This window comes from Balaenoptera acutorostrata, chromosome 2 (assembly GCF_949987535.1).
Source record: "Balaenoptera acutorostrata chromosome 2, mBalAcu1.1, whole genome shotgun sequence".
NCBI classification, from domain to species: domain Eukaryota; kingdom Metazoa; phylum Chordata; class Mammalia; order Artiodactyla; family Balaenopteridae; genus Balaenoptera; species Balaenoptera acutorostrata.
The window spans coordinates 55,822,865-55,848,681 of NC_080065.1; the positions used below are offsets into that span (position 1 = coordinate 55,822,865).

At 34.4% G+C, this 25,817-nt stretch overlaps 1 protein-coding gene across 13 annotated transcripts in view; it reads left to right on the forward strand.

Moving 5' to 3' along the window:
* Nucleotides 1–25,817, forward strand: part of ERBIN (erbb2 interacting protein) — a 117,126-nt gene that overhangs the window by 60,211 nt on the left and 31,098 nt on the right. For all 13 annotated transcript variants that reach the window (XM_007176005.3, XM_007176007.3, XM_007176008.3 and 10 more), the window contains 10 exons: nucleotides 3,898–3,976; nucleotides 5,454–5,543; nucleotides 7,971–8,027; nucleotides 12,386–12,449; nucleotides 14,453–14,527; nucleotides 16,556–16,700; nucleotides 18,013–18,085; nucleotides 18,389–18,518; nucleotides 18,842–18,957; nucleotides 20,451–20,520. In XM_007176005.3, coding sequence (XP_007176067.1) covers nucleotides 3,898–3,976; nucleotides 5,454–5,543; nucleotides 7,971–8,027; nucleotides 12,386–12,449; nucleotides 14,453–14,527; nucleotides 16,556–16,700; nucleotides 18,013–18,085; nucleotides 18,389–18,518; nucleotides 18,842–18,957; nucleotides 20,451–20,520 — 899 coding nt within the window. The remainder of the gene's footprint in view (nucleotides 1–3,897; nucleotides 3,977–5,453; nucleotides 5,544–7,970; nucleotides 8,028–12,385; nucleotides 12,450–14,452; nucleotides 14,528–16,555; nucleotides 16,701–18,012; nucleotides 18,086–18,388; nucleotides 18,519–18,841; nucleotides 18,958–20,450; nucleotides 20,521–25,817) is intronic.

Consider the following 25,817-nt stretch of genomic DNA (forward strand, 5'->3'; position numbering starts at 1 on the left):
CCATAGTGGCTGTACCAATTTACATTCCCACCAGCAGTGGAGGAGTGTTCCTTTTTCTCCACACCCTCTCCAGCATTTTTATGTAGACTTTTTCATGATGGCCATTCTGACCCATGTGGTGATACCTCATTGTAGTTTTGATTTGCATTTCTCTAATAATTAGCGATGTTGAGTCTTTTCATGTGCCTTTTGGCCATCTGTATGTCTTCTTTGGAGAAATGTCTGTTTAGATCTTCTGCCCATTTTTTGATTGGATTGTTTGTTTTTTTTTAATATTGAGCTGTATGAGCTGTTTATATATTTTGGAGATTAATCCCATGTTGGTCGTATTGTTTGCAAATATTTCCTCTCATTCTGTAGGTTGTCTTTTTTGTTTTGTTTATGGTTTCCTTTGCTGTGCAAAAGCTTTTTAAGTTTAATTAGGTCCCATTTGTTTATTTTTGGTTTTAGTTCCATTACTCTAGGAGATGGATTCAGAAAGATATTACTGTGATTTATGTCAAAGAGTCTTCTGCCTATGTCTTCCTCTAGGATTGCTATACCATCTGGTCTTACATTTAGGTCTCTAATCCATTTGGAGTTTGTTTTTGTGTATGGTGTTAGAGAATGTTTTAATTTTATTCTTTTACATGTAGCTGTCTAGTTTTCCCAGCACCACTTATTGAAGAGACTGTCTTTTCTCCATTGTATATTCTTGCCTCTTTTGTTGTAGATTAATTGACCACAGGTGTGTGGGTTTATTTCTGGGCTTTCTACCCTCTTCCTTTGATCTATATTTCTGTTTTTGTGCCAGTACCATACTATTTTGATTACTGTAGCTTTGTAGTATGGTGTGAAGTCAGGGAGCTTGATTCCTCTAGGAAGGGAGAGGGACTAGATAGGGGCATGAGATTAGGAAATATGATCTACTATGTATAAAATAGATAAGCATCAAGGATATATTTATTGTACAGCACAGGAAATTATAACCATTGCCTTGTAATTACTTTTAATGGAATATAATCTGTAAAAAATACTGAATCACTATACTGTACACCTAAAACTTACGTAATGTTGTGAATCAGCTGTATTTCAATTTAAATAGATATTAAACACGTGAAAATGTGTTCAGCATCTCTAGGAAATATCAGGAAAATATCTAGTTTTAATTAATATTTCTATTATTTCTGGTGAGATTCAACCCCTTATACTAGCAAAAAGTAAAGACATCATCAAATGTCAACAAGAATATAAATAGGTACTGTAGTATGAAAATTGATATTACCACCCTGGAAAAGAATTTGGACGTTATCTAGTGACACTGATAACTATGTGCCATGTCCTATTCCAGTAGTGAACAAGAGAGGCAAAGATTCTCCCCTCACAGAGCATGTACGCTTAGTGGTGCCTGATAAGCAAACTTCTAAAGATAGGTAAATATATGTTAATCTGCTTTACATTGTCCCATGTATCCCTGGGTTTTCATATATTTTTTTCCCCCTCTATGTTTCAGAATGGCTGTTTTCTGTTACCATGTCTTCCTGTCTCTATGACATGTTCTCCTACAGTGACTAATCTTTTAATCCTGTCCTTTGGATTTTTCATTCACATATTGTATTTATCATTTGTAAAGTTTCTGTTTCTTACATTTAATCTTTTCCTTCCCATTTTGTTCATTTTTTCCCTTTAAGTACAATAGCTGTTTTAAAGTCCTTTTTTGCTAATCTTGTTATCTAAGTAGAGAGAATAATACAATAAACCTGATGTGCCTACCAACCAGCTTCAAAATTTATCAGTATGTTATAGTTTCATTTATACCTCCTGTTTTGTCACCCCTGATTGTTTTAAGGCAAATCAGACAACCTCTTTCATGTATAAATAAGTTAAGATGAAACTCTCTATTATCACATTTAAAAAAAGAGAACCAGCTAACAGTAATTCCTTAATATCATTAGATATCCATCAGTGTTAACATTTTCTGATTTGAAGCTTTACATGAACTCTGTAAATTCCAGCAAAAGTTCCTTAAACTAAAATTGAAAAAAAAAAAAGAATCATCTTGAAACTGTTAGGGAAATTGAATTTTAATAAAACAACAATGATAAAACCTTTCCTTAAGGAATCATTAAGCCCAGATTTTTTTAATTGAAATTTTTATTGAGATAATTGTAGATCCACATGCAGTTTTAAGAAACATTACAGAGTGGTACTCTTGTACTTGTCACCTAGTTTTCCCCAATGGTAATGTTTGCAGTTATTATAGAACAGTAATAATATTGACATCAATACAGCCCCCCAGTCTTACTCAGATTTTTCCAGTTTATGTATGTGTGTGTGTGTGTGTGTGTGTGTGTGTGAAGTAGGTATTTATCACAGTCAGTTCTCTTTGATCTCCTCTTACCTGGGTAGTTCTTCAGTTTTTCTTTGTCTTTATCTTTTTAGACCCAGAGAGTTTTGAAGATTACTGTCCAGCTGTATAGGATTTCCCTTAATTTGGATTTGTTTGATGTTTGCTTATGATTCAATTCAGGTTGGGTGTTTGGGGCAGGAACACGACAGTAGATGCTGCACCCCTTCTCAGTGCGTCTTAAGATTAGTTGCCCCGTGATGATGCTGTTAACTGCTGATGCTAACTTTGAAACAGTTTAAGTGGTGCCTATGAGATTTCTTCACTTTTTCCCCCTCTTAAAATTAATAAGTATTTTGGGGAGAGAAACTTTGAGACTATATAAATGTATACTGTTTTTCTTCATTCTTTAACCCACTAATTTTAGCATCCATTGATGAGTTTTGACTGATCAGTTATTACTGTAATATTTGCCAGTTGATTTTGTATCATTCATTTTTTCATTATCTGAAATTCTATACTTGGGCACTGTGGTAAACTTGCTTAGAATCATACATCAATGAAGTTGAAAGAGCCTTAGATGATCCTCTAGTGTCAGCCCTTTTGATACTCATGTTATGTTAGTGGAGGAATGAGTCTTATAACACAGAATTTTTGTAATATTTTTTGAAGTTATTAATTCGCATTCCTCTAGTCTAGATTAGAACAGTGCTACTTAAAGTTTCTCTATGGATTGTTGCTAGTTCACAAATTATTGTTGCTATATTTTTGCTAAGATAAGTTGAAGAGATAAGATTAAGTGCTAAGAAACTTCTACCATAATTTGACTTGTCACATTTGTGTTGTATTTTACAGAAGTATTGGTGTACTGCGTCAGGCATATCCACTGGCATATCTGATACATATTTTCTACCTCTTCTATCTTCAGCTTTGCTTTCAGCTTTGTTATCCTGTATGTATTAGGGACTAGCTCAGTCTGGAGCCCAGCAATTAAGAAGTAATTCCTCTTTTATACACACTACTATATAAAAAATAGATAACCAATAGGAACCTACTGTATAGCACAGGGAACTCTTCTTAATACTCTGTAATGACCTATATGGGAAAATAATCTAAAAAAGAGTAGATATATGTATATGTATAACTGACTTATTTTACTGTACAGCAGAAACTGATACAACATTGTAAATCAACTATACTCCAATAAAAATTAAAAAAAAATTAATGCCTCTTTTTATGTGAAAAAACAAAGAATGCTTAATTGTTCTGAATTTTGTGTCCTTAATACCACATAGAGAAGGCACTGATTTTCAGAAGAGCTGGGAAAAGGAAAGGAAGGCAAAACTAAACAAGATAATTAGCACTAGTCATAAAGAGGCAAAAGAGTGAAGAGAAATTGTTGTGCAGATGGTTCTGTTCGTTTGACGTTGGTGTTGTCAATTTATCAAGAATCTGCTCAGTTGGTAAATTTTGAATCTGAAAAGTGTACATTAATTATTAATATCATTATGATTTTTTCCTTTGTAATAGATTCTTTTCACTTGATCATTGATTATTTGTTCATTTTCTAGGGATACAGGAGTTTCCAGAAAATATAAAAAATTGTAAAGTTTTGACAGTTGTGGAGGCCAGTGTAAATCCTATTTCCAAGTGAGTTCTTCTCGTTGAATTAAAAGTTACCTTTGTGAATAAAGCAAATATGATATAGTAGAATATTACTTTCTACATTTTAATGAACAGTTAATACCAATCTGAAATCTGCACAAAATTTTAGTTAGATTAAAAAGGAGCCTTTTAATTACTCTTTCTAACTCCATATATTACAGAGGTAAATTTGACATGCATACAGATAAGGCAAGTGCTTTTCCCCAAGTCTCAAAGATAGTAAATGTCAGAAATGAGACTAGAATCCAGGTCTCCTAGCTCAGTGTTACTTGCACAATATAAAAATGTCTTCACCTGCAAATCCAGTGTGTGTGGCACACTCAAACTTTTGAAAAGAATAAAAGAAACCGAAAGGTCAAAAAGGTAAAAACAACAAAAAAAGAGAAGAGCCATGTGATTGGTTGTACTATATATCAGAGGTCACATATATTCTTTTATGATGGTAATGCCTTTAAGCAGAATGCTTTCTTAGACCAAAGCTGTTAAATTTTGCAAAAATGGAATGATGAAGCAAAAGGTGAATAGTGTGAAGCATAGCTTAGTATAGCTAAGTTGAAAGTTGAAACCAGCTTTCACATATTACAGTATTGTATTTAATGAGTTTTTCCAAACATAGGCAAACATGTAAAGGACAAACATGTAAAGATGATGTTTTACCTTCATCTGAAAATATTCCTCTAGCATCAAGTTCTAGATTTGTAATTTCTTTTGTAAGCCAGAGGAAATAAAAGTAAAGCTACTTATAGGTTCTTATATGATCTTAAATGTCATTCAGCTTTTAATATTATTTCTTTCCATTTGGTCATTATAAAATTATACAATCTTTATTTGATTATTTAGGGACCAAATATTGAAATTGAAAATAATCTAAACCAGTGTTTCTCAAATAGGGACTGTTTTGCTCTTATGGCTATTTGGTAAATTCTAGAGACATTTTTTGGTTTTCACAACTTGTGGTGGTGGACAGTGCTGCTGGCTTCTAGTGGGTCAGAGGCTAGGGTTGCTGTTAAACATCCTACAATGCAGAAGACAGCCTCCTGACAACACAGAATTATCCAGCCCCAAAAGTCAATACTGTCAAAGTTTAGAATTCTTTGTCTAGTCCCTTGGATTGGTGTTAGATAAGGTGAATTTCAAGAGTGTCTGCTGATATCATAGTCATGGCCTGAATACATTTCTGTGTGTTGTGGCTCATTCATAGTTGACTGTTACGTGCAGATTTTATCTTATTGAGACAAATATTGCCTTACTTCCTTTTTACAAAATGATGAAGGTGTAAACATTGAAACAGGTAAGTTATTATAAAAGGCAAATCTCAATTTGAGGATCACTCATAAAAGTGAAGAGGTGACTGTTATCTGTTAAGAACATGTGTTGGTTAGACAGTTTCTTAGACAGGTTTTAATAAGAGACTAAAATTCTGTATATGAATTAAATTTAAATTCTGGTTTATTTTACCTAGGCTTCCTGATGGATTTTCTCAGCTGTTAAACCTAACCCAGTTATATCTGAATGACGCTTTCCTAGAGTTCTTGCCAGCTAATTTTGGCAGGTAAGTTACAGTTTCTTCTAAAACCTTCTCTTGTTAGCTCTTGTAAAGTTTACAAAACTACAAGTTGCTTTAGTAATACTATTCATTACAGTTTCATAGGCTCTTCTTTTGTAATTATTTCCAAGCATTGTAGTTTTTATAGTTTCTTCAGAACTTGTTATTTTGTCTTGGAATTTATTTTCCCAAATAGAAATAAGCAGTGAAAATTTAAAAGAAAAACGTAATTTAACACTTGGTTTCAAAGTATGTAAAATTAGGGAGTTTATTTAAATTGGGATAATTTTTGCATATTTGAGATAGAATGCTTTATTCTTAGCACTTACACATTTTTTAAAATGATCTAATTATTGGTTTATCTGTCTTCACTGGAATCAAAATTCTGGAGAAAAGAAAAATGTGTTTCTGGGGTCCACCCCATTGCTCCCTGCTTGAACTTAGACCGATTCTTGTCATACTGTAGTCCCTGAGTAATTTTTCTAATGGAAAAATGAATCAGTAAATGAACAGTAGGTATCAAATTATTATTGTGTTTAGATTAATTGCTAGAGGAAATGCTATCCAAATACATGTTAATATGGTAGTCATCTTTCTGTCTTGAAGACAAATACCATATGATCTCACTTATATGTGAAATCTTAAAAAAACCACCAAAACCCCAAGCTCATAGATACCAGAGAAAAGATTGGTGGTTGCCAGAGGTGAGGGGGCGGGGGTGGGCAAATGGGTGAAGGTGGTCAAAAGGTACAAACTTCCAGTTATAAAATAAATAAATCATGGGGATGTAATGTACAACATGGTGACTATAGTTAACCATACTGTATTGTGTGGTATTTGAAAGTTTCTAAGAGAATAGATCTTAAAAGTTTTCATCTCAAGAAAAAAAAAATTTTGTAACTGTGTATAGTGACAGATGTAAACTAGACTTTTTGTGGTGGCCATTTCACAATATAGTTGACCCTGGAACAATGCATGGATTAGGGGTGCTGATCTTCCACACAGTCAAAAATCCACATATAACTTATAGTTGGCCCTCCATATCCGTAGTTCCTTAGTATCCAAGGTTCCAAATCCGCAGATTGAACCAACCACAGATCGTGTGGTACCATAGTATTTACTGTTGAAAAAAATCTGTGTATAAGTGGATTTGCACAGTTCAAACCCATGTTGTTCAAGGGTCAGCTATGGGCCGGCTTTAGCTCAAGCGGTTACTCTGTCCCATTGGACTTCTGATGTCTATGTTGTTCAAGGGTCAACTGTACATACAAATATCGAATCATTATGTTGTACACCTGAAACTAACAATGTTGTTTGTCAATTGTATTTCAAAAAAGAAAAAAGAATTTTGGGTGTCATTGCAGCCCAGTGACTGTCCTGTGGGAACCACATTATAATGCTTTATATATTTACATACATAAACATATATATGTATGTATGTACACATATATGTATATACACACATGTGTATGTATGTGTATACTTATATGCATGTCATGTACTTGTCAGATTTCTCTTCTGTATCTGGTATTTGGACCACTTTTTAAAATTGAAATGTATTTGACATGTAACACTGTAAGTTTAATGTATACAGCCTGCTGACTTCATACGTTGTATGTTGTAATATGATTGCTGTTGTAGCATTAGTGAGCACCTCTGGACAGTTCATCTGCTCATTTATCCTCTAATTTTATTGGAATGTGCATCACTGAAGTGCCAGAGGATTTTCTCCTTTTCCATGTTCCCTTGTGTTTCTTTATTTTTCTCTCTCAGAGCTTAACCCTAGAGTTAAATTATTGTTCTGTAATCTACTAATGACTAATAATCTGGGGAGGTTTTTTCAGAAAAATGCATGAAGTTCGTTAGGATGGATATTAGGGGACAGTTATTTTGTGCTTTGGGTATGTCAAGAACTGTTTATCCCCCCCCCCCCAATTAATTCTGAGGAGTAAAAATAGTCTTTTCTTCTTTTATATTTCTGTGTAATTTTTAAAAAAATATTAATTAATTAGTTAATTTATTTTGGCTGTGTTGGGTCTTCGTTTCTGTGTGAGGGCTTTCTCCAGTTGCGGCAAGTGGGGGCCACTCTTCATCGCGGTGCACGGGCCTCTCAGTATCGCGGCCTCTCTTGTTGCGGAGCACAGGCTCCAGACGCGCAGGCTCAGTAGTTGTGGCTCACGGGCCTAGTTGCTCTGCGGCATGTGGGATCTTCCCAGACCAGGGCTCGAACCCGTGTCCCCTGCATTGGCAGGCAGATTCTCAACCACGGCGCCACCAGGGAAGCCCTCTGTGTAATTTTTAATACAATATTCTGCACGTTGTAATTACACAATAAATATTGGTTGCTTTAAAATTTTAGAGGATTGCATTAATTTGTTAATTAAATTCTTTATCTTTGTCATACATGCTTGATTTATTTTATTTGTTTTGCAGATTAACTAAACTCCAGATATTAGAACTTAGAGAAAACCAGTTGAAAATGTTGCCAAAGTAAGTAAAGGTGCTATCCTTTGTGAAATTTAGTTTAGAATTTTAAATTCTTAAATCCTTAGAGAAATATTAACTTTTTAATATCTAAAATGTGAGTGCAAATTATTTTAAAAGACTGACATTTGTAGTCTTTGTATATTAATTAGTGGTGTTCAATATAAAAATCTGTATATCTGTTGGTATTTAATAGTGATTTCATAGCTCTCTGGAACTCAGTCTTGTGTGACAAAAGTCAGAATAATAAGTATGTAAAGCCCACCTGAGTCCCAGATAAAGATCCTCATTTCTATACTAGAGCTCTTACATAGTACTCATTAGAGAGACTCATAAGGTCTCCATGTAAAGTCTGGTAACTCTTAAGTTTTCAGAACTTGTTTGGTTTTAGTCTGTTGCAAATTGGAAATAGGATGGAGGGCCCCCTACTGGTAAGCTAACATCAAGAGGAGATGGTAGTCCAAGAGCAAATAAGATAAAACTAAAACAGATACACAAACTCAAAATGCACTGGTCTATGTCCATTTATTGAAGAAATGTCTTAAAACACCCTGATTCACTGCTGCATTTTTACAGTTTAGGTAATGGCAAACTACAGACTGGCTAAATCTGCCCCAGAGCCTACTTACTGTAAATAGTTTCACCAGAACCACATTCATTCATTTACATATTGTCTATGGCTGCTTTTGCTCTACAGTGGTAGAGTCAGGTAGTTGTGACAGAGACTTTATGCAAAGCCTAAAATATCTGACCCTTACAGAAAACTTCTCAGACTCCTGTTGTAGTTTATTTGTCAAGAGTTGTCACCTCTTGATAGAAGCATCTTCAGTTCTCCAGGAGTTAGTTGTTCTGTTTACTCAACTTCTGTAGCATTTTACTTATATCTGTTATGACATTTACTGCATTAGCCTAATTTTTAAAATACATTTTACTCTTGTCTTACCTGACCAGCATATTCCCATGGGCACATGTACTTGGTCCTTCCTCCTCCCCACCCCCACCCCCCCATGAGTGTAAGGCTTTGAGGGCAAGGAGCATATCTGGTTTTGATTCCCAGAAGACTGGATTGATTAGAGTTTATGGTGATGGTTGTGAGCATAAATTAAAGTGGGAATTATCCATATTAAAATTCAAAAAGGTTTAAATTTTTACAGACTTGGTATTGGCATTGATGACTCCTTAGCTCAGAACTTGACTGCTAAGAGATTTGAATAAACAAGGTGTAAATTGTTTACTGAAACATCTAAGCCTACAATTAATATGGTGTCTCTGATATCATAGGTAATTCACTTATTTTAACTCCTTCTATTTTAAGTCTTTATTTAACTTCAGATTGGGCTCTCTCAGTGTATTTGCAAATATAATTCTTTTTTTTTTTTTTTTTTTAAAGTAAATCATCACCTTTTTTGACCAGGATTCTGTATTTATTTATTTATTTTTGGCTGTGTTGGGTCTTTGTTTCTGTGCGAGGGCTTTCTCTAGTTGCGGCAAGTGGGGCCACTCTTCATCGCGGTGCGTGGGCCTCTCACTATCGCGGCCTCTCTTGTTGCGGAGCACAGGCTCCAGACGCGCAAGCTCAGTAATTGTGGCTCACGGGCCCAGTTGCTCCGCGGCATGTGGGATCCTCCCAGACCAGGGCTCGAACCCGTGTCCCCTGCATTGGCAGGCAGATTCTCAACCACTGCGCCACCAGGGAAGCCCGCAAATATAATTCTTTACTGCTTTCTTTTTAAGACATGATTAAAATATTTGAGGCCTCACAAACTATAAAGAGGCCACAATTTTACGTGTTAGGAAAGTCATGTGCATTCAGGTTATGTGAGTGGACCTTTTTATGATCCAAGATTAGAGCAGTGGGAAAGCTGTTTTAAATACGCAGTTAAATGAAATTTAATACCATCTTAATACTGGAGAGCACAGTACAAAGAACACAAAGGATGTATATTTTTCCTCTGAGACAGAAGAGAAGGTAAAAATGAGTTAAGTACAAAGGAATTTTAGAGACAAACAGGATGAAATTTGAGGGATATTGTTTTTACTTTCTCCTTGAAGTAGGAAGCTGGATCTTAAATGAATAGATGTAAAAATGAAATGAAAATGAAAAGGTGAAATTTTGTGTCTTAGATTTTTATTTATTTATTTATTTATTTATTTATTTATTTATTTATTTATGGCAGTGTTGGGTCTTCGTTTCTGTGCGAGGGCTTTCTCTAGTTGTGGCAAGTGGGGGCCACTCTTCATCGCGGTGTGCGGGCCTCTCACTATCGCGGCCTCTCTTGTTGCGGAGCACAGGCTCCAGATGCGCAGGCTCAGTAATTGTGGCTCACGGGCCTAGTTGCTCCGCGGCATGTGGGATCTTCCTAGACCAGGGCTCGAACCCGTGTCCCCTGCATTGGCAGGCAGAGTCTCAACCACTGCGCCACCAGGGAAGCCCTTAGATAGATTTTTGAGGTGTATGAGTAGGACCAAAGTTGCCAGTGTTAGCTACAGCAAGTTGCGATGGAGATGCTTTTAGAATTTAACAGTGTATTTCCTCTTTTTTATTACATATCTGTGTCATTCACATTTTCCTAAATCAGTTTTAAAACTTAAATTTCTAACGATATTGTTTGTAATTGAATTTTCTAGTGCACTGCTTTTCTTTTGTACCCTTTTAAAAAAATAACTTACCCTTGTTGATATAAAGTGTTTAATTGCTGCATGTGAATTTTCTGTGTTATCTTGTCATTATAAGAATACTGAATTAAGAAAAATAAGACCATGTTTTCTTCTTTCAATCTTACCCCCTCCTCACAGCCCTCTTTACCTTTCTCAAACGTTGGCCTGGTATAGTATTATGGACATAGGATCTAATCTTTCTTGAGAAAGATCCTGGAAACACCTTTTCGCTTTGTTATAAAGCAAATTGGTACTAATTTACAGGTTTTCAGGACAAAGACAGATGTGAGTAAGGGAGGTAGAATTATAGTACCTCATAGAACCTGAGAATAGGCACTCAGTAAATCAGAGTTAAATAAAGCAGCTTTGAGAAAAATTGATGTTGGGAGATGAATTAAATTAGTGTTGATAGAATGGCATATTTTAAATAGAAGGGTTAGGGAAAATTAGCTTTCTCTAATGGTAGGTCAGTAACATAATTACAATTATGATATGTATTCTTATTTTTTTTTCACTAAAAAGCCAGATAAATTTAATCAAGTTTTATTTTACTTATTATTACTAATTTGTTGAATTTCAAGAGACAATAAAAATAATCTGTGTTCTTGTGTCATAATTTAAGGAGTCTGTTGCTTTTTAATGGTGTTAATTTCCTAATTAACATTGATATATTGATAATATGAAGATTGTATTTTGCCATCATTTTGTCATATCCTAGAAAAATTTAATGTGTTCCTAGGGAGTTCCCTGGTGGTCTAGTGGTTAGAATTTGGTGCTTTCACTGCTGTGGCCCAGGTTCAATCCCTGGTTGGGGAACTCCCGCAAGCCATGCGGCATTGCCAAAAAAAAATTTAAAAATTAAAAATTAGAAAAGAAAATAATGTAGTTCCTTATCTGGGTAGCTGGTAGCACCTCAACCTATTAAATAATAGGTTTTTCTAAAAATAATACTTTAAGAATATAAATATGTGTTTGAATTAATTAGAAATTAGTTTAGTTTAAAAAGTGCCTTCATTGAAGGAGCTATAAAAATACAACTTAGTTTATTTCATCATGAAATCAGTTTGTACATTCTTCAAGTTTCTGTAGTTGCGGAGATATGTTGGTATTAAGTTGGAAGTTAAAAATGGTATATTGTAACTTTAATTTAAAATAAATGCAGTCTACAAATTATATTTGTGATTCATGTAAAACTTTATTTTGAATTATATTGAATTTAATTTGAAAATGTGGGGAACAATGTAATATTTACTGTTCTTGGAATTTTGAATGTTAATTTTCAGTTAATTATCTTAAAGTTTTACAAATATATCACCAGTCTTGAAAAATGGTAATTCATATGAAGCTGCCAAACAATCTAATCATTAGTTAATTTATACTATCTGAAAATTTATTTTGTGGAAAAAATGGAAAATCAATTACTCGTATTCTGGACTGGGGGTTTAAATTTATTGCAATTACTTCTTAAGAATAGAAATAACCTGATGAGAAGGCAAAATTAGAGAATAATTGATAACTTATTTCATTTTATTTAGAAATTAAATATGACTTTTTTCTTAGAAAATTATTATTTTTATTTTATCAACATTTGAAAGCCTGTATGTTGTTAGATGATACATAAGAATATTTTACACTATAAATTTTAAAAGATTCCATGTAATTGATATTTTTGTATACTTAATTCTTTGTTAATCCATTGTGCATAGAACCATGAATAGACTGACCCAGCTGGAAAGACTGGATTTGGGAAGTAATGAATTCACAGAAGTGGTAAGTTCTCACCACCCTCACTATCCATAAGACTTTTCATTTGATCAAGAGCAAAATGTGAAAATTAATGTGTTTATTTCTCTGCCTTTGTAAAGTATAAAATTGGGTAAAGATACACACATATTTTAGGGAGACAAGATATGAAATTTTTTAACAGGGAAAATTTAACAGATAACAACATCTGAAAGGAGTGAGGGTAAAAATGTAAAATTAATGAGAAACCCATAGAAAAGGTATTTAAAAGTTTTTAGGCACAGGAAGTAGAAACTTTGAAAGATTATAAGGGTAAAAGTTTCATCAGACTAGAATGCATCAGGAAAAGTACTTGTGAGTCAAAAATAACTCCATGGGAGTATTGCTTAGGAATTTACTCAGTGATAAAGTACTTCTCTATAATTTTACTTAATAGCTAAAAGGAAAACATTGAGTGAAACAACTATTATTTTCAAGTTGGTAATGAGACCTCAGGATCGTGTTTTTGCTTTGTATGCAAAGTAGTATGATGCTAAATCAAAAAGGAAAGAAGTATGTAAGCAGTTTTTTTGTCTTCAGTCATTGCTCCAAGAGAACTCAGAAAAATAAGCTAGATAGTTTTTTGAAGAGGAATTCATTAACAATATCATCATCATTAAAATTTTTACATTATGTTTACAAGCTTTTTTTTTTAAATTGCTGTTAAGTTCCAAATGATAGTCTTAAGAACAAGAATTTCTCAGCACTGCCAGCTGCATGATTGCCCTTTGGATATTGTATTGTACATTTGCTCGCTAAATAGACAGCTTTTCAGCTGAAGTCACTGGAGGAGCATGGTGGTTTTGGGTATCACATGTTTTTTTCTAAAATATGCTATTTTATATTCTTTATGATATTTTAATTGAAGCTGGTATATGATGACTTTTACTCTGTGTTGTAGAAGTTTTTACTCCTTGTGAAAAAATGAATAAATATTCTGTGCTTCCTAAATTATCTAACTATTGTACATTTTCTCAATATTTGTCTTATATGTATTAATCTATTTCCATATTAACTATTTGAAAATTCTAAATTATTGTTTATTTTATGAATCAGAGCATCATTCAGAATCATTAATTTTTGTACCATTTCCATCTTCCAACATTACACATTAAAAAAAAATTACTGTTAGAATTGTAACAGGTAAAGCACAGAAAGAGATTTCTTTTAATACAATTTAAACCTAGAATTCTTATCTATACTTAATGTTAACAGTAAATCTGAATGACATGCCTTTTATGTATTACTCATGTTATTATGGTGATTAGATATGATGACACTCCATGCCATCATACTGTCAATGATTGGACACAGGTTTGTGGGATGACAGAAATATCTTCAAAGGATCCATTCAGAAGAGCCTCCAAGGGTGAATACCTAAGAGCAAATTTTGCCTGAATACCAAAGTCCACTACATCTTTTAAATTTTTTGGTTCCTCAACATCATGTTATGAACAGTATTCTACCATGTAATTGCAGGAAGCTGAAGATAACATAATACACTTATCATATGATTATGCCTTGGTTTACTTACCTTTCCCTTATTATTGGACTTTTAGGATGTATATTGCCTTATTTCTTTTTTCCTCCCTCTAGGTCATCAGAGAATATCTTTCTTTTTCTTTTCTTTTTTTTTAAGATTCCCTAAAAGTCTACATCTTTTTACAGTTAATGATTCAGAGTATCTTTTTATTGTATTCTTGAAAGTAATGGGTCTTGTTTTATTTATTAATTGTATAAATACTTGAGCCTGTTATGTAATCAAAAGCTTAAAGGAGTTTTATGTAATCTGTTATGGAATATCTGTTTAGTAATATTTGTGTAATAACTATAATATAGTGGAAAGGCTTGAGTCTTGGCTCTGCTTTTTTTTTTTCCTCCTAATTTTTTAAAGTGAAACTTATCATTAGAAATTCCCAGGGGAGCTTCTTTTGCCAACTAAATATATTCAAGTAAATTAATATATTCCCCCCTCCCCCCGATCTAAATAGCCTGAAGTACTTGAGCAGCTAAGTGGATTGAAAGAATTTTGGATGGATGGTAATAGACTGACTTTCATTCCAGGGGTACGTATATCAAATTTTAAAGACTTTCCTTATTGCTGTCTATGCTTTGCATTTTTATGAATTATACATTTTCAAATAAATTTTAATTAGTTTAAAAATGATTACTTAATACTGTTAGATAGAAGCAAATTACATTTTTTTAAATTGTCAACACATTCTTTTTTTTTTTTTTTTTTTTACAATGTTGTGTTAGTTTCAGGTGTACAGTAAAGTGAATCAGTTATACCTATACGTATATCCACTCTTTTTTAGATTCTTTTCCCATATAGGTCATTACAGAGCATTGAGTAGAGTTCCCTGTGCTAATCAGTAGGTCCTTATATGATATTTGTCTTTCTCTGTCTGACTTAGTTCACTCAGTGTGACAGTCTCTAGGTCCATCCATGTTGCTGCAAATGCCATTGTTTCATTCTTTTTTATGGCTGAGTAATATTCCGTAGTATATATGTACCACATTTTCTTTATCCATTCCTCTGTTGATGGACATTTAGGTTGCTTCCATGTCTTGGCTATTGTAAATAGTGCTGCAGTGAGCATTGGGGTGCATGTATCTTTTTTTAATAAATTTATTTGGCTGTGTTGGGTCTTTGCTGTTGCACATGGGCTTTCTCTAGTTCTGGCAAGCGGAGGCTACTCTTTGTTGCGGTGTGTGGGCTTCTCATTGCAGTGGCTTCTCTTGTTGCAGAGCACAGGCTCTAGGCATGCGGGCTTCAGTACTTGTGGCATGTGGGCTCTAGAGTGCAGGCTCAGTAGTTGCGGCACATGGGCTTACTGTGCGGCATGTGGGATCTTCCCGGACCAGGGCTCGAACCCATGTCCCCTGCATTGGCAGGCGGATTCTTAACCACTGCGCCACCAGGGAAATCCCCATGTATCTTTTTGAATTATGGTTTTCTCTGGATATATGCCCAGGAGTGGGATTTCTGGATCTATACCATATTTATAGAGCTACATATGGTAGTTCTATATTTAGTTTTTTAAGCAACCTCCTTACTGTTCTCCATAATGGTTGTACCAATTTACATTCCCACCAACAGTGTAGGAGGGTTCCCTTTTCTCCACACCCTCTCCAGCATATATTGTTTGTAGATTTTTTGATGATGGCCATTCTGACCGGTTTTGTAGAATCAAAACCGTTTTTGTAGAACCGGTTTTGTACAATCAAAATTGTAGTTTTGATTTGCATTTCTCTAATAATTAGTGATGTTGAGCATCTTTTCATGTGCTTTTTGGTCATTTGTATGTCTTCTTTGGAGAAATGTCCATTTAGATCTTCTGCCCATTTTTTGATTGGGTTTGTCAACACATTCTTGATTGAAATTTTAAAATTTCTGTAATAAATTTTTGTAAAACACAGTTGACCCATGAACAACGCAGGGGTTGGGGGCACTGACCCTCTGTGCAGTCAAAAATCTGTGTATAACTTAATAGTCAGCCCTGCCTATCTGAGATTCCTTCGTTGTTATGGGGTTCCTCCCCTGGATCTGCGGTTCTGCATCCACAGATTGAACCAACCACAAATAGTATAGTATTGTAGTATTTACTGTTGAAAAACATCTATGTGTAAATAGATTTGTGAAGTTCAAACCCGTGTTGTTCAAGGGTCAACTGTCAGTCTCTTTTAATGCCATGGAGTGTGTCCTTCCCAGCGGTTGCAGTTGACTTTATATCTTATTTCATTTTGCCCAGGGAATTGTTGAAGTAAGCTATTTTCCATGTAGTTTCTTAGCAGCTGACATTGTGTTCATTCTCAGACCTAAAGCCATACGAATCCCCATATTTGCTCTCCCCCTTGCAAATGATGGGCAGCTAAGTTCCCAAAGAAAAGTATATGTCTGCTGGGCTAACATTAGTAGGAGCTCTTAGCTTTATTACTGAATACATTACTAATAGCATTAAAAAAAAATTATGAATCCTCTCATATAAACATTTAATTTTAAATTATAACTTGGCATTAGGTTTATTATCTAAACTTTTCACCACTTACTGTTGATGGAATCATTAGATTTACTTTTTTTTTACTTACAGTTTATCGGTAGCTTGAAACAGCTCACATATTTGGATGTTTCTAAAAATAATATTGAAATGGTTGAAGAAGGAATTTCAGCATGTGAAAACCTTCAAGACCTCCTATTATCAAGTAATTCACTTCAACAACTGCCTGAGACTATTGGTTTGTATTGCTCTCTAAATCATGTAATTAATATTTGCTAATATAAAATATGAGAAACTTAATGCCATTGCTTGATTCAGAGCTTCCGTATATCAAATTTTATTTGTTATGAGATAGTTTTACTGTTCTCTGAAGTCACAGATCTTATTTGAATTTTTTTCTAATGTGATCAGTTATACAATTTACTCTTTTGTTGACATTACTGTTTTTCTTTACTTTAAGGAAATGTCATTTTTATCACTGCAATAAAGTTTAAATTCTTTAAAAGAGTTTAATTTACCCAAATTTGGTTTAACTCTTGATCGTGGCCATTATCTAGTAACTTTTTTCAATCTTAACTACATTTTAGACTCACAAGAGGACAGCCACATAAGCAAAATCCTACGAAAATCTATGCAGTTAACCCTTGAACAACGATGGCGGTTAGGGGGCCAACCCTCTGCACAGTGGGAAAATCTCATATAATGTATAGTTGCACCTTTGTATCTGCATTCATTTCCTCCCTATCCATGGTTCTGCATCCATGTATTCAACCAACTGTGGGTCATGTAGTACTGTAGTATTTACTATTGAAAGAAATCTGCATGTAAGTGGATCCGTGCACTTTAAACCTGTGTTGTTCAAGGGTCAACTGTGTTTGTGTAATTGTTTGTCTGATGATGCATCAAGGAAATTGAATTATCTTAAAGAACCAAAAACTTAAATCTTGGCATCTTCATGTTGTTTAAATATAAAAATCAGAATTATTTTTACATATTTTTCAATTGAATTGCATAACTGTTTTAGCTCAGGTTACATTTTGCAAACTCTACCATAATTTATTCAACACTTTTAATTTTAAATTAAACTCCATTTTTATTGTTTTAGTATTTAGTATACGTACAATATGTAGAATAGTTTGTTATACACTTAAGAAAACTACGGTCATAGTACCACTTCTTTAATCCATTGATACCATAAGTTTGTATTGTGTATCTTCACTGTGCCATCACGGCATTGTTTTAAGGAGCATGGCTACCACAGTGAGCAGAGGGAGACAAAAAGTACATACTTTTTATGAAGCTTACATTTTAGTGAGGGTTAAATTGATAAATATACACTACTGTTAAGAGGTAGTATGTATGTGAAAATTGTAAATATAGGGTGAGGGAATAGAGAGTTGGTGGGGTTGGGGTGGTATCTATTTTAGATATGTTGGTTTTTAAAAGTTCTTTATGATTCATGTCAAATGTAATATGTGCTCACATTGACTGTTGGTTGACTTGATTCTAGTTCAAGATGGAAAATTGTATATTATTTCTTCCCTCAATAGGTTCATTGAAGAATGTAACAACTCTTAAAATAGATGAAAATCAGTTAATGTATCTACCAGACTCTATAGGAGGGTAAGATTTTTGTGTATTAATAGAACTAGAAGATTTTTCTTTCGGTTCAGCATGCCATATATTGTTTTCAGATAATTGTTAACATCTAAAGGAGATTCCAAAAACATTCAAATAAGCAGTTGGTTGCAGGTTGGGTTTATTTATAATGAAGACAGGCTGATTTTTTTATAGGTGAACTTTAGTTTAGTGGAAGTAGATTTTCTCTAGGTTGGTTAAAGTCAAGTTCAAATAGTCATATGTTCTTAAGTTTTGAATGATATACAGGCCTTTTGTTAAAATATGTGCTTTCTTTTTTAATTAAAGGTTAGTGTCAATAGAAGAACTGGATTGTAGCTTCAATGAACTTGAAGCTTTGCCTTCATCTATTGGGCAGCTTACTAATATAAGAACGTTTGCTGCAGATCATAATTACTTACAACAGTTACCCCCAGAGGTACTGTATTTAAAATTTATTTTGAATTTTTATTTTTTCTAATTATTAATTATAGCTATCCAGTGTGGTTTTCTTTATTTTCTTTCAGAAATAATTTTGTAACTAAGTTATTTATTTTCTGAATAATAATTAGCTATATTGATTTTCAAGAGATACCTAAATACTTTTCTTCATACATGAAAGTTAATAGTTGAAAAGGGAAAATATAATTCCTTTTATAAATGAGAAGAGTATTTTTTATAACTTTTGAAAATGATACTTCACTTAATGTCTGTTAAGCAGTAGGCGAAGTTTTGATCCACAATTCTGTGTTTCTCTTTCAGATTGGAAGCTGGAAAAATATAACTGTGCTGTTTCTCCATTCCAATAAACTTGAGACACTTCCAGAGGAAATGGGTGATATGCAAAAATTAAAAGTCATTAATTTGAGTGACAATAGGTTTGTAACAGTGTAATTCATCATTTGGTTTGTAGAAGACATCTATTGGATGAAATTAAAATTTCATTATATGTGTTAGAAAAATCTAATGCATGTTTTTCTTTTCATATATATTTTTGTTTTTTTGTGTAGAATTTTCATTTGAAAGAATGATTTAATTTTACCTGATGTTAATTATCGTACTGTGGTTATTTGTCACAGTTCATTTTATGTTGACTTTAGCTATATAGTCTTAATTATCTCCTTATAGTAGCCATTTTTATTTCTAAAGTCAGATCTTCACCTTAATACTGCTGTTGAGCAAAGCAGCTTTTAATCTAATCTACTCCTTGTATTAATCTGGGCAAAGGTGTGATTAGACACCCACTCAAATAATTTTGGACAACACAGCCAAGGTATAGAGCAAAATAGATCACAAATTGGAACAATGTTTAAGTTAACAGATTGTCCATAATTTTTTCTGATGTAAAGATACTCATAGTGATAAAAGAACATTGTAAGAGCATTTTTACATTTTGCTTTTGTAGTATCTTACAAAGTATTCAAAACAGCCCTATAAAATAATAAATGGGTATTCCCATTTTATGGAGGAGAAAATTACGACTCAGATTTAAGGTGATTCACATAGCTTGTAAGATAGAGCTTTAATGTAAACTCAGTTTTCTGACTAGTTAGCGTATTCAGACTGTTCCATTTTATTTAAGAAGAACTACTGTCCCTGCCCCCCCTTTTAAATTATTAATTATAGCTATCCAGTGTGGTTGAAAATTAAATCCTTACAATTAAATCCCTTTTAAAATTAAATTCTTGTTTCAGCCCATACTTTGTCCCCTAAAACTAGAGCCCTAAGTTCCAGCACCCTAGGTTTCTAGAGACCTAGATTCCCTAGGTTCCTTGGAAGTTAGGCATAGAATAGATAGGCATAAGACAGAAGGTTTAAGTAGGGTGCTGTTCCAATTTAGCATTCTACTGAGTATTGCTATTACTTTCTTTTTACTCATTATAGTGTTAAGATAGTCTTCTTGAGTATGAAAGTGCTGGGTCACAATGAAATAAAGAGTGCAGTATTTATAACAAGCTCTTACTCAGAGTGGTTCCTATAACAGTTTGTTGTCAGTAAAGGCAAGTAAAACATCCAAAGCAATTTTATGAGACATTGTTTAATTTGTCCTTGCCTTTGCAGTAAGGTAGGGATAGTTACCAGTTTTTCTTAGCAGATAATTTTTTTTGAGGTTATTAGATTATCTATTTTTTCCCCCAATCAAATTGATGCAATTGAATTATATTTTTAAAATTAATTCTTATAAAACTGAATAGTATTTTGTCTTATATCCTGTTCAAAGACCTATACTGGGTTTTCTCCTGAATTAAATGTTTTTCTCCTATTTTCATATGCAATAATATAACATTGTTTAGAAGACCATTAGATCTAGCTCTCATTTTAACATTTCTCATTTTTAAAGTTTAATTTTTGTTTGTATTTTTTCCCACAGATTAAAGAATTTGCCCTTTAGCTTTACAAAGCTACAGCAATTGACTGCTATGTGGCTCTCAGATAATCAGGTAGACATTCTGATTTTGTAAATTGATAGAATTCCAGTTATTCTATACGATTATGCATTCTAATTTACTTAGGATTATTTAACAGCAGTTCTAATCTGGTACACATGTAAAGACATATGTATAAGGAAAATACTGGAAAATACTTAGATACAGATAATTTTTTGTGAAATATGTGTAGATTCATGAACGGTAAGTCCTTTGGAGCTTGTCTAACTTCTATATCTGTAAAAAGATAGATTAGGACAGAAATCTCCCTAACTTTTTAACATTTTTATAGAGACTCTCTGTGGCTTATATCTGTATAAATTTGATAATTTAAAGTATGCTTCTAATCAAGCACTTTGACAAACCTTGAAGAAGTATTTCTAAGGAATTAAGACTTGTTCCTTGGACTTTCCTTTGTTTGACAAACATTTATTGAAAGCTTACGGTAGGACCTGAACTGCTCTGGGAGCTGGAGTTATACTGATGAAGCAAATAGAATCTTCTTACATTCTCATTGAGTTTACATTCTCATGGGAGACAGGGACAAATAAGTAACTACATAATAATGTTTCAGAATTACAGAGAAAAATAAAGTTTGATAGGCATTGGAACAACCCTGCTATTGGAACCCTGATAGCAGGGTTGGAGTAAACATCCTATTTTAGATAGAGTGATATAGGAAGTATCTGTCTGAAGAAGGGAACAGTAAAGCAGATTCTCAAATGAAATTAAGAGTGAGCCATGCTGGGACTTCCCTCATGGTGCCGAGGTTAAGAATCCGCCTGCCAATGCAGGGGGACACGAGTTTGAGCCCTGATCCAGGAAGATCCCACATGCTGCGGAGCAACTAAGTCCGTGCACCACAACTACTGAGCAGCTAAGCCCATGCGCCACAACTACTGAGCCTGCACTCTAGAGCCCGTGAGCCACAACTATTGAGCCCACACGCCTAGAGCCCGTGCTCTGCAACAAAGAGAAGCCACCGCAATGAGAAGCCCGCGCACTGCAATGAAGAGTAGCCCCCGCTCATCGCAGCTAGAGAAAGCCCATGCGCAGCAACGAAGACCCAACGCAGCTAAAAATAAATAAAATAAATAAATTTATTAAAAAAATAAAATAACTTACAGCTCCTTTCAAAAAAAAAAAAAAGAGTAATAGGATTAAAGAAAGGAGAAGAGTGTTCTGGTTAGAAAGAATATCATGAGCCTAAGCGCTTATTAGTGAAGCAGTGTTGTATATTCAGTACCGCTACAAGTGGTTTTATAACTAGAGCATAACTTGTGAGATGGAAGAGTGGGATGTGAGGCCACAGAGGTGGACACAGATCAGGTCATGGAGGATCACATATGCCATACAAAGGAACTTGCATTATATTTCAAGGATGGCAAATAGATTTTTTTAATCTTGCATGTCAACTTTGATAAATTATGATTTTTTTAAAGGATTCTAAGGTCATATTCAGGCTCAGTGGAAAATTGTTGTGATTAGGGTGACTGTAATTTATTGTCCATTTTAGGACACTTGATAGTGAAAGGGGCCTTTATGATAAGTGTCAGAATAGCATGTGTAAAATGGGAATGTCCCAGGCAACCTGGATGTTTGGTCATTATAGTCATGGTCAATTATTCATATATGTTATCAGTTTAAGAGAGGTGGTCCTGGGATTACATGTCAGCCCTACTACAGGAGATAAGAAAGCTGTGTAACATATGAGCAGGCAAGTGGCATGATCAGACTGATATATTAGAAAGGCTTTGCAGCCTGCATTATGGAAGATGGATTTAGCAGGGGGTGGTGCCAAGCAGGAAGGCCAGAGAAGACCTATTGGAGGGCATTGCCATACTCAAGGCAACAGAAAGTGTTGGCTGAAGTAGAGTAATGATAACAGGGCCCGGGAAAATACTGTCTATTTAGGGCATAACTTAAAAGGTCACATCAGTGGAACGTGTGAAGAATGCATGTATGTGAGAAGGAAGAGTAAAAGCAAAGATGAGCCCCAGAGATGTGGCTTGAGTGACTAGGTGGATATTGATACCATAACCAAGATAGAGAACCACAAGAGAAAGAAATCTGTTTATGGGAAGATGTGACGTTCTGGTTAGGTTTATTGAGTTTGAAGTACCTTTGGTGTATCCAGGTAGGCACGCATGGAACAGTTCAGGTGGCCTTGGACCACCCCCACCCGCACCCAAACCCATCGCCTTGTTTTCGGCTGTGGTTTCTGTGCTCTTGGTTTCTCCACTGTCTTAATTTTTAACCTCCAGGGGTTCTCAAAATTGCTCCTGAAGGCATGATTTTTTCCCCAGTACTATTATAGATTTATTCCTTTCATTTGTAAAATGTATTTAAAAGACTTGTAACATGAGAAGAGATGTGTGTTCAGTCCATCATCTTAATCACTTTTTCTTGAAAGTGGTTTCATAGCTTTTTATTATTTTGTCAAAAGGGGTTATTATCAGATTATTTTTTTAAATGTTAGGGATAGATTAATCCTGAGGAATACTAACATTTAAGTGGCAGGTGGGTTAATAGGCTTAGAAAGAGTGGCCATACCCCTATGGCCGCTCTTTACAAGGAAAACTATATGGTGGTGTTTTTACGTTAAAGGTGAAGCAGCTGGCCTAAAGGAAGGAGTTGCAACAGGATAAATGCCAATGAGAGGTTCATTCACATGAAGTCTGAAAAATATCCATTATATTTTGGCAAGTTATACCTATCTTGCCAACTTATCTTGACCATAGCTAATGCAGTTTTTGAAGTATATGTCAAATACCAGATTGAAGTAGTTTAAGGAATAAATAAATGAGAGAATGGAGACATGAATGTTGATTAGTCTTTTAAGAAGGTTGGATAAGAAAGAACAGGAGTGGAACATAAAGAAATTGGTAGCTAGGGACAAGATAAGAGAGCATGTTTATAGGTTGTTGGAAAGAGGCTCTATGGAGAATGAGATTAAGGATATTAGAGAGTGATGGATAACTGGAGTGGAAGCTGATGGAATCAAAAGCTCTGGCAGGGATTCTTACATTCTTCAAGGGATCTTGGGTATGAAGTTTGAGAGGGAGGGCTAATAATCTACATGGTGAAACTCTTAGAATGTAGCAGTTTCCAAACTCTTAGTTCTTGAATCCTATTTTTATTTACAAAAATTTTTTTTGAAAATAATATCTTCTTCAGAATACAATTTAGGAAGTTTAGAAGAATTTTCAAGCAACATTGGGAGTCTGTTGAAGTTTGTTACCACAGACTTATTGTTAGTACTAATTTGCTCAGTTGTGTGATACAGAGAAAGCACACAATTAGAATAATTCTGGGTTGCAGCTTTGCCAACCCAGGTGCAAGAGAAGGACAATGCAGCAAGGTCTTGATAATTGGCAGGAAAGTGGTCATAATGAGATATAGTCAGATATGAAAAGAGAAGCAAAGACAGGAAAGAATGATGGTGATAAAGTAAAAAGTTCAAGAGAGTGGCAGTCTTGGTGGGGTTGATGAGCAAGTCTTGTAGGAGCAATGAAGTGAGAGATCTGCATGGTGTCTATGTTACCATGCTCTGCTGGTTGTCCTTTTGACGACCACGCCTTAGTTCCCTTTTCAGGAATTTTTTTTCTGCCAGTATCTTATATGTTGGTGCCCCTCATGGTGCTCTAGGCTCTGCTTTAGTTACTTTCCTTATACTTTCCTCTGGGAAAGATGCAATTACTGACTATATCATCATTATTCCTAACAACTGTCTTCAGCCCAGTTCTCTTTCCTGAACTTCACACTCACTGTCTACTTAACATTGCCCCCCCTAGATGTCTCAAATTCAACCAACCTAAAACTGAACATTTCATCTGCTCCAAATCTTTTTCCTTTCCTGGGTTCCCTAGATCAATAAAAAGTACTTGCTGGAGACAGAGACCTGGGAATGTAATTCTTAACTACTGTTTCTCCCTGTACTTCAGTACAATGAATCACCAAGCTCTGTTTAGTCTTAACTCTTAAATATATCAGATGTTTTTGTGCTTTGCTTTATTCCTGCTCCCCCTTCCCTTAAATACAGTCCACCATCATCTTTCAGTTAGACCTGCACTGTCCAATGCAATAGACATGGTCATGTGACTAGTCCAAATTGAGATATGCTGTAAGTGCAAAATATACACTGAATTTTCTATACTTAGTATGAACAAAGAATGTAAAATCACATCAATTTTTATTATCGATTACACATTAAAATGACAATATTTTGAATATATAAGTTTAAATTAAATGCATTATCAAAATTAATTTAATCTCTTTTTACCTTTTAGAAACATGTGGCTACCAGAAAATTGTAAATTATCTATGGTTCTCATTTTTGTCTCACATTATATCTCTATTGGACAGTGTTCGCTTAGACTATTGAGGTAGCTTCCTGATAGGTCTCTGCCTCGGGTGTTGGCACAGCCCCTATCTCTTATCACCCTGGTTCCATTCAGAACCACACTGCAACTCAAGTGACCCTTTAATCTTGTTCTAGCACTACCTGCTTAAAATGCCTGCTCATCCTCTAGCTTCACCTCCTCCCCTTACGTCTTTATTCTCATTTCCTCAAGTGAGTTCTGCATCCTCCCCCTTCTTACCTGGTTAATGTGCTCATCCTCATCTAGGAAGGCGTTCTTTCAGGAATGCTTTCCTCATGGCTCAAGATTTTGGTAAGCAAATACCTCCTGCTTTGTGTTCTCTTAGCACCTTATACCCTCTCTACCTAGTTCTTACATTGTATTGTAATTTATTTTGTTATCGCTATCCCTCCTCTCATATATTGTAAGCTCTACAGAATCAGTAAAGATGGTTTGCTCGCCAGTCTATACCCAGTGCCTGTCATAGTGCTTTGCATATAGGAGGCACTTACTAAACACTTGCTGAATGAGTGAGAGAAAGAACATTAACAGGTTATATTGTAGGAATTATGGCAAGGGAGTAGAATGAGTATCTAAAATGAAATAGTAATAAAGATCGTTGGAGTTAAGTATTTAGGGAATGGAGATGCTCGGTAAATAGTTCTCAGTCTCTTTCTGCCTTTGTACTCAATAAATAACAGATGATTAGTTTTCTTATAACACCTTTATTGAAATATAAATCACATTCTCTACAATTTACCTATTTTAAAGTGCATAATTCAGAGGTTTTTAATATATTCATAGAGTTGTACAACCATTACCACAGTTAATTTTAGAACTTTTTCAGGGGTGTGATTAGTTTTTAAAAGCCTCCCAGATCATTCTTTTTTTTTTTAACATAGAATTTACCGTTCTTTTTTTAAAATTCATTTATTTATTTATTTATTTTGG